Source organism: Berghia stephanieae, chromosome 1 (genome assembly GCF_034508935.2).
Source record: "Berghia stephanieae isolate SIO BIC M18660-M18661 chromosome 1, UCSD_Bste_1.3, whole genome shotgun sequence".
Classification (NCBI taxonomy): domain Eukaryota; kingdom Metazoa; phylum Mollusca; class Gastropoda; order Nudibranchia; family Aeolidiidae; genus Berghia; species Berghia stephanieae.
Genome location: NC_088360.1, coordinates 4,081,273 through 4,095,171, shown reverse-complemented (window position 1 = coordinate 4,095,171; position 13,899 = coordinate 4,081,273). Strand labels below are relative to the sequence as shown.

Below are 13,899 nucleotides of genomic sequence, written 5' to 3'. Positions count from 1 at the left end.
ATTTCTAACCTTTGTGCACTGACCAAATGCTTTTTTTTACATTTTGGCCTGAAACTATTACTTCAAAGACTGGAATGTTCTTCCCGAATCAAGTGTGAACACAACAGATTTATAAATAGTCAAACGAAGATTATCAAAATTCTTCATCCTAAAACACCAACAATGGCTTCTGTCACATTCAACAACAACTCTCTCCGCTCTCGACAAATACTCAGAATTGAGTCGACTTCGAATAGCATTCAGATTTAGATTCATATTCGTATTATATCGATAGATGACCCTTTACTAAAAGACCCCCCCCCCCCCCCACCCATATCTGACGCGTGCCTCGACATAGACAACATTATTAACGGCCGGGTACTCAATTTACGCCTGAGTATGATAATAAACTGTGAGGAAATATACTTTTTTTCCCCAAGGAGTCAACTTTGCGCTGCCCCATAATAGAGGATTCGAACTTTCAATTTCGACCTGCATACCCGTGGACCGCATAGCCTCAGGCCGTAATATGTTGCTTGTTAATATTTATTTGTGATTTTTGCTATCATTATTTCGTGGGTGGGTTTTGTCTGTGTAATGAGGGAACCAAGGGTGGGAATGTCGATTGTTCAACCATGACATTTTTATCAGTTTAATAAAATGACATACTCATCAGTTTAAATAAACCAGCGTTGAAATAAAACTAAAGTATAATTGATGTTTTCTCGCCATACCTTATCAGTCATAAACTCTGTTTTAAAACAATATTATTCTATTGCTTTCTTATACAAATCAAAAGTCATTTATTGTTCATTAAATTAACGGAATGAGTCGTGAGCAGCTAGTGCTAGAACATCAAATAAACAAGTATTTATGTATATCAGCATGCATAAGAAAATGTGAAAAGATTTCTTTACATTATATAAAATAATATAATATATCAATGTTGTCAAAAATGTAACTGGTGTAATAAGATTAAGATCAATAGATAAATAGAATCCGTCGCACATTGATTTTTTTTATTCCACCCCTCTCCCTAAATTGTAACGTGCAATGGTATTATGTTTACAATAATAATTTGGGACGTCAGAGTATCACGCGTAAATTTCACTAAAAATCAGGTTCTTTAAAATGTAGTAGATCTATCATTTGAATGTTTTCAAAGATGTTTTTTAAAATTCAAAGATGACGAAATATGAATCGATTGAGGGGTAGAATAAATAATTTCTTACACTCTTGCGTTTTGGAATTCGAACTTTGTTCCCAACGCGTATTCGTAAACACGTGCAACTTTTGGGAACACGTCCGGGATTTCAAAAAGCAAGAGTGTAAAATTCGTATATTATATACAACAGAGCATATTATAAAAAATCCCATATAGATAGTATGCAGATGACGTCACTCAGACCTTTGTTATTGTTTTTGCCATCCGCGTTTGTGAGTTGTTCTCACTAAACTGCATTAACCAGACTATAAGAGTTCATGGTTACACAGAGTTTGTGTGTTGGTCCGTTATACTTCCGGATGGCAATGTTGTGAACTCCTTGGCCAAGCGCATTCTATCTATTGGCTTGCAAAATTCTAACATTAAAAAAAATATATTATAAGATTGATGAAACATGATTTAGTTTAGCTTATCATCGACGTGTGCGTATTTACAGGTCTGATAACCCAAACTGTTTTGTGTTCATTGTTGTAATGGAAATACTTTCAATCAACGAAAATATTGTCCATTACAACAACGTTAAATCAGGCCCATAAGTATGTTCTGTTTTCAGACCTTCAAATATGTCCACCTAGTTAGAATCGACAGTACAATGACTTATTTTAGACACGATCAACATTTCCAGATTGGCTAGCCAATTCTAGCATTTATTTTTTTCAAATTCTAATTAGACGGATGAAATATAATTTGATTTAGCCTACCTAGGTGGTGAGGGGGTTTACAGAAAGTTAATGTTCTCTCAAGAACACAAGAACGTAGGATATGAAATTTGATGTATCTTGTATCTAGTTTCTGGAGCATGCGAAAGAAGAAGAAGAAGAAGAAGAAGAAGAAGAAGAAGAAGAAGAAGAAGAAGAAGAAGAAGAAGAAGAAGAAGAAGAAGAAGAAGAAGAAGAAGAAGAAGAAAAGAAGAAGAAAAGAGAAGAAAAGCAGAAGAAGAAGAAGAAGAAGAAGAAGAAGAAGAAGAAGAAGAAGAAGAAGAAGAAGAAGAAGAAGAAGAAGAAGAAGAGGAAGAAGAAGAAGAGGAAGAAGAAGAAGAGGAGGAAGAAACTGAAAGAAAAAAAAAGAAAAAAAAAAGAAAGAAAAGAAAGTGATTGTGCATACAATCTCTCTTCACGAAATTATATTTTGTCAGAGATGTGACATGAATTTACGCGAAGACTGTGATTTACGGCGATAGAAGTCGAGAAAACATCAGCTTAAATTCTACGTATTTATTTTATCGTTGTACGCATTTGGGTTTCGGTCTTCAAACGCAATGTATCTGATGACCTTCGAAATTCGTATTTGATTTCTAGTATAGATGCGTGTTAGATTGAATGCATTATTATAAATAGAATAGATATTTGTTTCCCATCCACACGTGATCAGTGCCTTATTTACATGGGTTTAAACATTTGATTGAATTTACCTATAGTAGTAAATAGCCTAAACGTTAAAATACACATGTAGGATATTTGTGAATGCGTGAACTTATGATAAAATAAATGCATATTATCGTGTATTGATCTATGGACTCCTCTTAATATATTAACTGATAAACTCAAGTTGACTATTAATATACCCTAGAAACTGGTAATTTGATATTAATGTATATGTTACAATAGTTTAACTAACTCTTAACTTCTAATATTATATGATCAATTCTTCCGTATTGAAATTTATTTCCGTCTTATTACATTGGCATTGCTGTAATGATTTTCATGTCTATACATGTTACCAAAAACATATTACAAATCGTTGCTCTCATAAAAACCAACGCAAATTATTATAATTTCCATGATAAAAACCGAAATTATCTGACACGAAATTCACGGATACAGCAGGCAGCCAGATAGGCAGAGTTCCTCGTGGCCAATTTTCAAAATTGGCTGAATATAGAATGTCACGTGGCTAAAGACTACTAACACTCTGACCCCCTTGAAAAACTCAAAGTTTTGCATTTTTAAAGAATTGACTAAACTATGGGAAAAAAACTTGGTTTACTATTTAAAAAATCCAAACAAAACAAAAAAAAAAAAAAAAGTATCGACGAAAATTAAAGGAAAAAAAGACTCTCTTCTCCGTATGACCAAGTTTGGCATTGAACGTGGTCATCTGGCAGTCCTGGTATACAGTAAAATGGGGAAGATGCTTATGGCCAGCAAAATAACGGTCAAAGAAAGCCGTAGATCACAATATGGAGGACTTAATCTGTGCGTCCTCAACGCCCAGTCGTATTGGCAGGCCATACGTATTTGAATGGCGTCATTCCGTGATTGATGTGTTTTGCTGTCTGCACACAAATCTTATCGCCATACCATTGGCTTCTCAGCAACGAAAAACATTCATCTCTACATTTTTCTTATGTCTTTTATATATATATATATATATATATATATATATATATATATTATATATATATATATTATATATATATATATTATATATATATACTTTCAAGTCAAGAAGAATGAACAGAGGTTGTCTGGTCAGCCCATTTTTTAATTTAAAAAATATAAGTATGGCTTTAATATTCAGATGTCTGAAAATAGATTTATATTTTTGAAAAAGCAGCTTGATTGGTCTTAACGCCTATAAATAATGGAGGTTGACACGGTTCACGAGCCATCGCCGTGGTCAACATTCGTTGTCATTGTATAGGATTAAAGCTTTCACACCAAAGATAAACCGCTTAATGCGAACAATTCAAAACAAGACTTAAGATTCACCACACTCTCTGACATAAATATTATTCTATATGACGCACTTCCGGAATGTTTACTGATTGGTTGTTTACCCTGCATTCCACATGGTTTTAAATATTATATCGTTGGTTTCAAAACGTATCCAAAGATATGATTCATGAAAGAAATGTTGGGTTGGACCAAATCTCCCCTAAAATAGATACGAAATGTTGCTATAACCAAAAAATATATTCGTCGAGACAATTCTTGTTATCCAATTAAGCATGTTTGTATCAATTAGACTAATATTAGAAATAATCACTGTTTTTGTGTTGTTGTTTTTTCGGCACTGCAATTCATGCCAATGAATGGTTCTTAGCTATCTTTATCCATTACCACAATAACATTTCCTCTTTTTACTACCATAGTTTTTCGTTTTGTTTTAATTAGTCGATACCCTCCGTCCTCCACCGATGAGGTACCCATTCACACCTTAGTTAAATCGTGCTATTTGAATAAAATTCTGGTCGACAATGATAGCTGCCGTCAGTCATCTAATCAATGATGGTTCTAAATAGCTAGATTACATCAATGTCTAGCCGTATTTTTTTCTTTAATTGGTGAATGGAATTTCTTTACTTTTTGAAGTAGTTAAGCGCAGCAATTATCACATGTATGATTGTGTTGGCTGCCAAACTAGTAGTAGTAGTAGTAGTAGTAGTAGTAGTAGTAGTAGTAGTAGTAGTAGTAGTAGTAGTAGTAGTAGTAGTAGTAGTAGTAGTAGTAGTAGTAGTAGTAGTAGTAGTAGTGTGTAGTAGTAGTAGTAGTAGTTAGTAGTAGTAGTAGTAGTAGTAGTAGTAGTAGTGGTAGTGGTAGTAGTAGTAGTAGTAGTAGTAGTAGTAGTAGTAGTAGTAGTAGTAGTAGTAGTAGTAACAGGGGGATTGATTCAATGTGTATCCAGCATCCAAATAAAACTGACTCCATTTCGATGTAGGCCGGAATATTTGTCTGGCTCTGCTCTGAATTGAGAGTTGAAAAGTAACTACTAGGTGAAGCTATATTACACCCTCTTGAGAATCGTATGGCATTTTATTCTAGCCTAACGTTCTATCCAAAGGATAGCAAGCAATTTCTATTGTGCGTCTCACGCAACAACAACAAAAATGGATAACGCCAGCTCCACTAGCCTGATTTCTGCTCTTCAAGAATTTGGTAGATATAAGGGCAACTTTTTAAACTAGTTGTGAATAACTTAGATTCAAAGACATGACATACTACAGTAATGAATTACTTAAAAAGAAACGGGATTGAATACAAAATGTCATCAAAATGAACAGTGTTGTATTAATTCAATATTATGATAATTTTAAGAGTTCATGGAAGGATATTATTGCAGGAGTTGTTTTTAGTGATGGAAAACTTCACAATTGTCTTCGACTTCAGGCATTGTTCTCCATTGGTTAAAACTGTCAGCTTTGGGTGATGGAATTTGAGTTTGGGGGGAATAGCTTGAAAACTGAGTACGGGGTAATACAGGAGATTGGAGGTGTTGATGTAGGTAGAGGGGTGCAAGGTTGGGGTAGATGGGAGGAGTCAAGGGCTGGAATGGAGGGGGTGAAGAAGGTTGGTGACAAAAAGAATGAAATCGGGATATTCTGGGAGGTCTAGGCGTCGAATCCCGGGGTCTTGGAGGTTCTGGGGTTTTGGGGGTGAATGGATTATGAGCTTGGGTTGGGGACGATGGAAGTGAAGAAGATGGCTTGCGATTGAGAGGAAGAAGATGGGGCCGAATCGACGGTAATGCTGAGGATGATCGCATGATGTCAGAGTTTGATTTTTTACTTCGTTTTATGTTTTTAGAATCGCTATTATCCCCGTCTCTGTATCGAATTGAGGGTATTGATGATAACGCTGAAGATGATCTGATTATGTCGGAGCTTTTGCTGTTTTTCATTCTTTTCATTTTATTGAATCGATCTTTTGTAACTTGAGGTCGTTTTGACGACAGAGATGATAAAGCAGATGAAGATCTGATAATTTGTGAACCTTTGTTCTTTATGCGTGTAATCGGGCTACGAGGATTTTTGGTGAGATGGGGTCGCATTGACGACAATGATGATAATGTTGATGATGATCTTATTATGTCAGAACCTTTGTTCTTTATTCTTTTAATTTGGTTAAGATGGTCTTTAGTAGCTTGACGAACGTTTAACACCACATTCTGAAAAGTATTGTAGGATGTTTCGTCTTTGATATACACGGGATTGTCCTCTCCGCGCTGAATGTCTTTGTTGTCTTCCCTAAGAGAACAGTCTGAAGATTCTTTATAACATTGATCTTCGTTTTCATTCGCGATGACACACGTTGATGACAGCAAATCAGGACACAGATATTTAGAATGAGAGTTTTCGTATTTAACATATTCTTCAACGGTGTTGTTGTGACTGGAATTACCGGTAGTATAGTCTGACAGCTCACTGTCTGTGCTGTTCATGAAACCCAAGCTTCGATGCATTTTGCCCGACAGGCCATAATCAGTCGTGCCTTCTAATATTGTCCCAGCCATTCTGCTGTTGGTACGACTTAATCTTGATGTTGTGCTGATTCCAGACACAAGACTTCCTCTTCTGCTATCTCCAAAACACGATGTTCCACTACAATGTTCTCTGGCCATTCGTTTGAAAGCTGCTTGGAATTCGTTATTTTTGAACGCGTAAATCCAAGGGTTGATTCCACTATTTAAAACAGCCAAAAGAATCAGGTATGTTTCTAGCCAGACGTCCACAGACACTCCAGATACTGTTTTCATGAAAGTATACACCAAATATGGCAGCCACAAAGCTAGAAATCCACCGATAACCAGAGCTAATGTTTTGGCGTATTTCGTATCTTTTATCATAAAGCGAACTTGTAAACGTCTATGTACGGCAAACTCTACAGCTGCAATCGATTTGGCGTGGTGTCTGGCCACAAGGAATATTCTAGAATAACATATTAAAATGACCGTGCAAGACGGGACAAATATGGCTATTATAAAAAGTATGTGGGCCTTTTGGTGAAGGTGGTCAACTGTGCACTGGCTAGATGGGAAAGATGAGTCATACCAGCCTAGTACCAGAGGCAGCCATACTATGATTCCCGAGTAAATCCACGAACAAACCATCAAAATGGCCACCTTTCGTGACGTCATTATATATACGTATTCAAGAGGACAAATCAAAGCTGTGTGTCGGTCGTATGCTATGGTAGCAAGATTGAGAAGCGACACACCACAAGACATCATGAGAATACGATTGGGGAGTATACACACGAGGGTCTCATTTGTTTCCTCCTTCTCACCATGTTGGAAAATCTGCACTGCAATGACGAGAGGGGTAATGAGACCAACAATGATATCCACCGCGGCCAAAGACGTGATGAAATAGTTGGTAGGCGTGTGGAGCCTTCGAAATCTGATAACGCTTAGAATGACCAACAGGTTGCTGCAAATGATGAAGGGAATCATAAGGCAAATGATGAACACAGCGCCAATTTCCTCGGATGCCCAATCGCTTGCAGAGCTCCAAGGAAAAGATGAAGACGTGTCATTGAGCAAAGCTTCGTTGTTGAAAGCTACACCTTGGGCTGTTGTCTCATTCATTGCAAGCGTAGACGTTTCGAAAGTTGTCGTGACGGCGTCAGCGGAAGATTTTATTATTATCTCCGACAAGGAGTTCAAGGTCGAAATTGTCGATAATTCGGGGGGTTCTGGGAGTTCTGAAATGACGTCATCGTTTGCAGGTGGATTTACCAGTTCTTCTTCAGACGGATGAAAAAATGTAGGGAATACTAATCTGCTATTTGTGCTTTCTGGATGAAATTGGGGTGGCGAAAACTGCTGTTTGACTCTTTCCTTTTCAAGCTGTAGAATTTTCTCGATATCACTTGGTGACAAGTAGAGATCGATACCATTATAGCCCAGTTGAAAGAGAATTCCATTTTCATCCATAATGGGAAAAGCCGTTCCTTTTTGGAAAGTCGCTCGTTGCAAATGAGAAGAATGCCGCGTAGAGTCAGTGACTCAGAGTTGACGGAGCTGGCAACATTTTGTCATGTGGATTCTGTCAGAATTAAAAGAAGAAAAGAAAAGAAATGATTACTTGAGGAACACAAGCAATTAATCTCTTACTGCTTAATATTAATAACGAAAAAAAACCACAGTTATATCAACAACAAAAAAACAACATATAAACTTCTTATAACACAATAGCCTCTGAATGTGCTCAGAGCGCTTTACAAGGGACCCCTAGCCAACAGCAACACTTAACACGTAGGACGAGACATGACGATCCTGAGTCGATTTTATAAACTAATATATAACAGAGTTTACATGTATCTAATACAGCTGTTTCAATGCTTTGCTTTCCGTCAGTCGGTAAATTAATCCGTCCTATTCTACCCCTCTAAATAGTAACGCCTAATGATATCCAGTTTACAATAACAATTTGTGACGTCGGATTATCAAACGTTGAATTTCACTAAAATTAGATTTTAGAAAAAAAGAAGTATCATTTGAATATTTTTGAAAATGTCTTTTACACACAGTTGACGAAATCGAAATAGATTGAGGGGTATAATAAAAGATTTCTTACACCTTGCATTTTGGAATTCGAACTTTGTTCCCAACGCGCACTCGCAAACCTATGCAGCGGTTGGGAATTCCAAGAAGCAAGAGTGTAAGAATCGTATAATATTATAGAGGTTTACAATCAATAAACTATTAACGCTAATTTCATATCGATGGCCGATGGATCAAACCTCTGAAGTCCCAATTTTCACGATCGGCGCATCAAACCTCTGAAGTCCCAGTTTTCACGATCGACGCATCAAACCTCTAAAGTCCCAATTTTCACGATCGGAGGATCAAACCTCTGAAGTCCCAATTTTCACGATCGACGCATCAAACCTCTGAAGTCCCAATTTTCCCGATCGGAGGATCAAAACACTGAAGTCTACATACGAACTTTGCGCACCATGTTTAATTAAATTTTGGGCGGAGTGGATGTCATCAGAGGTCTGATCCTCTCAAAATTAAATAAAACACGGTGTGCAAATTTCGTATATAGACTCCAGAGTTTTGATCCGCCGTTCACCGATATGTTACGTTTATAATTCAATTTGAACTTTCGGTTAACTCCAAAATGATACCGTTTAGATACTGTTAATCTCACAAGTCATAACATCTTAGCTAGTTAATTGTAGCACTCTGAAAAAACACATATTTAAAAAATTGGCCAGAAAACTCGTCCTTCAAATATCGATCGATTTAAAGGACCCTCATCTTGGCAGAAACTTTCAAACTTCTTCGAAATTTTTTTTGATATGAGTTTCTCTAGAGTACGACAGTTAACTAGTCAAGGACTCACTCACTGAAGCCTCAAGGGTTTAAAATCATAAACACAAGCGTTCGTGAAATAGAAATAAGTACATAAACTTTTTAACATCTCGTGACGATACAACAGTTGAAGAGAGAGATTGACACCTTCGTTATTTTGATCTCAAGCCAGTCACTGCTGTCCGATAACGAGACTTTGAAACTCTTCTTTTTGTGAGTTTAAAAAAACAATGAACGGAAAATAGAACACATCAATCGACCACGCACTCATGAATGGGAGATCAAAGTCCAAAACAGTTCCTGACTCTTCCATTCCTTTTTTTTTTCTCGGTGATATTTAATCTATTTATAGAAGTGGCGATTGATGAGGGGTGTTCTTCCTGACTTTGAACAAAACACATAATAATATGTGACCCACCGTCTTTAAGCAGTACTATATCCGGATGAACTATTTTTCAGGAAATTGAATTTTGAGTTTAAAAAATCAGAAAGTTAGGGTTTATTTTTATTCTTGATGGTCAGGGATAAGGACATTTTTTTCGTGCGACTATGTTGTCTTGTGGTAAGACACTCATTTTCGGATCGGAAGGTCCTGGGTTCGAGCCTCGCTCGGCGCATAGTTGTAAAGTGAGTACTTGGCCGTTTTCAGCGTTGACTCTGCCGGGGGAAAAATGTAATATCGCTTATGTCTCTTTATTCATGTTTCGTTTTGCTGCTGGTCAGGGTCCTTTTGTAAAGCGCCTTGAGCACGTTTAGTGGATATTGCGCTGTATTTTTTAAAAATCATTTTTTTTTGCATTGAAAAAGACCCAAAGCTTGTCATGCCTATCATTTTAATTTTAAATTAACGTTTGGGTATCTAATAATTCGTCCCGACGTAATACCATTTTGAGACGATGGGTCACACACACCCACAAAGTCCCAGGTTTAAGAGTGTTTGGCAGGATGAGGGTTACTTTAAAGGATCTATAATATTTGAAGGACGAGTTTTCTGGCCAAAATTTGAATACTTGTTTATTTGTTGTTGTTGTTTTTGTTTTTTTTTCAGACTACGGCAGTATAGATAGTTCGAAGATGAAGTCACTCAGGTCATTGTTATTGTTATTTGTCATCCGCGTTTATGAGTAATTCTCACTAAACTGTATTAACCAGACTATAAACGTTTAAAGTTACACACAGTTTTGTGTGTTGGCCAGTTATACTTCCGGATGGCAATGCTGTGAACTTCTAAGACAAGTGCATACTATCTATAGATAGAACGAAGATGACACTCAGGTCTTTGTTATTGTTTTTTGCCATCCATGTTTATGAGTAATTCTCACTTAACTGTGTTTTCCAGGCTAATTAAAGTTCATGGTTACACAGAGTTTTGTGTGTTGGTGTTAAACTGAATTACTCATCAACGTGGATGGCATAAAACAATAACAAAGACCCGAGTGACGTCGACTTCATTCTATCTATAGACGTTCTTTGTTGTTGTTTTTTTTTTGTTTGTTTGTTTTTTTGTTTGTTTTTTTTTTTTTTTTGCATATTGCCAATACATGCCTACTATCTGAGTCAGTCGGCCGTCTTGGCTGTGAGTATTAATCACAATGTTTTGATTACAGTGACAAATCTAATCAGCTGTAACATTGTACAACACCAATCCTTCTTTTGATCAGAGCGATGTTGAGAAATATCAAGTTTTTTTTTACTCATCCGCATCTTCACAAGACGGCCACAGTTTAATTATAGGTAAACATTATACACAGGTCAGATTATAACCAAATACAATTATGGGTCTGATTTAATATTGTTGCAATGGACAATGCTTTGCGTTAATTTGATAGTATTCACAATAAATCACGAATGGGCCCGTAACGATTTAGGTTATAAGACCTTTGAATAAGTATGCGATCGTTTGACTCCAACTTGTTAGCAAGGAATCTTACCATTTTCCAAGAACTTCGTAACTCTTGTATGTTTGTTGTAAAAAGCCAAATAGACAAAATATAAATATTTGATTTGAAAGAATTTCAGTCTTTCTCCTAAAGTGTTTGAAATCCGAAATTAGTAATAGCCGTTAGAACTCAAAGCATAAGAACTTTCTTTCCAAACAATAATGATTTGTCCCTGTCAGTAAATAGCTGAATGTTTTATTTTGAAACACTGTACGAGTGTAATCCAAATAACTGTATATATAGCATATTCACCAAGTTAAACATTGCTTCATGCTATATCATTATTATTCTTTATCACTGGAACTAATTGAAGTAGCTCATTTATTTGTGGTGCACTATTAGACAAAGATATCCTTCCGCAGATATAATCAATTTAGTTCAGACTGTCTCGTGTCGATCTCGTGCAGCTCTCTTGCAGGGTTGCCAGATTGTATTTGAATTATATATCAAACGAGTGCTAAAATGCGCATTGGGGAAAAAAGAAGCTTTTTACTGTTATCACGCCGCCATGAAAATTTAACATTGTCTTTAGGACTGAAAATTAGTAAAGGTGCCATTTTTTGTGAGCATAATTTGACAAAAAAAGGTAGCTTTGGGTGATTTTAATGAAATGTCAAAATAAAACTTTAAAAATGCCAAAAATGACAAACTAATTTTTTTTTCATGCCAGAAAAAAAAAAGAAATAAGATAACAATAAAATAAAATAAAACAAAACAAAACAAAAACAAAAACCGTTAAGGGTTAAAATCGCCAAATTGGCAACCCTGATCTCAAGTTCACTGCACCATCACGTGACCGCCAATAAACGTTTTGGGATATAAAAAAATTGCCTACTTGCGAAAATTTATGAAATTAAAAAAGAAAGGGCAAAGATAGCACATGAATACAATTTTGATAAATTTATAGATTTTAGAATCTCAAAACGTTTTTTTCAGACAATGGTGCATTGTCAGATAGAGCCGACGTACATTTATTTGCATGTATTATATTATTATGTACATGTCAGATAGAGCAAAATGAAAAATGAACTTAAATATCATCAAAATTACCAGGGGTCGTTCTACTTCCACTGTGAACTAAGACGGAATCGAAGTATGGAGGTTTGCAGGTCTGATAACTGAAATTATTATGGACTCATTATTGTAATGGAAATTCATAATCTAAAACCAACATACATTTGTGTCCATTACAACAATGTTAAATCAAACTAAAGTTTAAAAAATTGAGCTTTATCTAGCGCAATATCCCCTAATGTGCTCAAAGCGCTTTACAACAGCAACATTTAACATGTAGGACGGGACATGACGCCTGTTAGGCGATATTAATTTTTTTCGGACAAAGACAATGCTGTTAACGACCAGGTACTCATTTTACACCGTAGTATGGTAATAGAATGTGAGTAAAGAGACTTTTCCAAGGACTCAACTATGCGCCGAGCGCGAGGCTCGAACCCAGGACCTTCCGATCCGAAAGCGAATGTCATACCACTAGACCACATAGCCGCACAAGCCCATAATTGCGTTCTTTGAGCAAACCTGCCACGAAGTGCACCTTGGGTAGAACGAATCAGCGCATTTCGGATAAAGCAGGTTTGATCATGACCTTGTCGTGATCAACAAGTTGACATTGCACACATACAAACAAACAAACACACACACACAATCACATTCACAGAAACACACACGCACACACACATACACACACACAAAAGAATAGTTTGCTTCTGTTGCCCCAATTCATTGCGAAAAGAAATTTTCCTCGATACTCTCTGTTGTCAACAAAAGAAAAAAAATCCATTCTGACCGCCAAGTACTAATTGAATCGATGGATCGATACTGGGTCTGGCAGAAAGTACCCTACGATAGTCTATACTTTTTCACTTCACACCGTATGGCTTAAAACTCTCTCTCTCTCTCTCTCTCTCTCTCTCTCTCTCTCTCTCTCTCTCTCTCTCACACACACACAACTATGCGCCGAGCGAGGCTCGAACCCAGGACCTTCCAATCCGAAAGCGAGTGTCATACCACTAGACCACATAAATTTAAACATGAATATTATACGACCACAAATCAAACCAAAATTAAATGGATTTTTCAAGTGAACGCGTTATATCTAGCTAGTACACATTGACATGATGTGTTCACATTTAATCGAATCACTCCGCATAGCGCTGTAATTTGACGCAACGTTATAAACCTAAACCTTTAGGACCCTTAGGCGTATGACCCATAGCAGTTACTGGGGACGACAATACGTGAACTTTATCGTATTTGTCAACATATATCAACTCCATCACATAGAATGGGCCCTAAAGACTAACTGAGATGGCTATAAAAAGTAACGGAATTGAATTCAAATAACAATTTATCTTTTAAAAAATATTCATCCCTGACCCCTGACCCCAGAGGTTCGGCTTCAGGCTGTAAATTTATGAAATGTTAGAAAGGCCACTTTTAATCGTATGATAACGACTTTTTGAAGCGTGCCTTTGGCCAAAAGCTCTTGTTAGTAGTAGTAGTAGTAGTAGTAGTAGTAGTAGTAGTAGTAGTAGTAGTAGTAGTAGTAGTAGTAGTAGTAGTAGTAGTAGTAGTAATAATAATAATAATAATAATAATGATATTAATAATAATAATAATAATAATAATAATAATAATAATAATAATAATAATAATAATAATAATAATAATAATAGTAATAATAATAATAATCATTAT

The 13,899-nt window shown here is 36.2% G+C and overlaps 1 protein-coding gene across 5 annotated transcripts in view; it reads right to left on the bottom strand.

The window, feature by feature from the left end:
* Positions 1-3,672: 3,672 nt before the first annotated feature.
* The window catches only part of LOC144966315 (uncharacterized), a 48,539-nt gene continuing 38,312 nt past the window's right edge, over positions 3,673-13,899 (bottom strand). For 2 of the 5 annotated variants that reach the window (XM_078902557.1, XM_078902567.1), the window contains one exon: positions 3,673-7,970. In XM_078902557.1, the coding sequence (XP_078758683.1) occupies positions 5,276-7,858 (2,583 nt within the window). In that variant the 5' untranslated portion in view covers positions 7,859-7,970 and the 3' untranslated portion in view covers positions 3,673-5,275. Of the gene's footprint in view, positions 7,971-9,275; positions 9,417-11,175; positions 11,397-13,899 lie in introns of those variants that run through there. The other 3 variants (XM_078902597.1, XM_078902586.1, XM_078902575.1) reach the window with 3 other exon arrangements.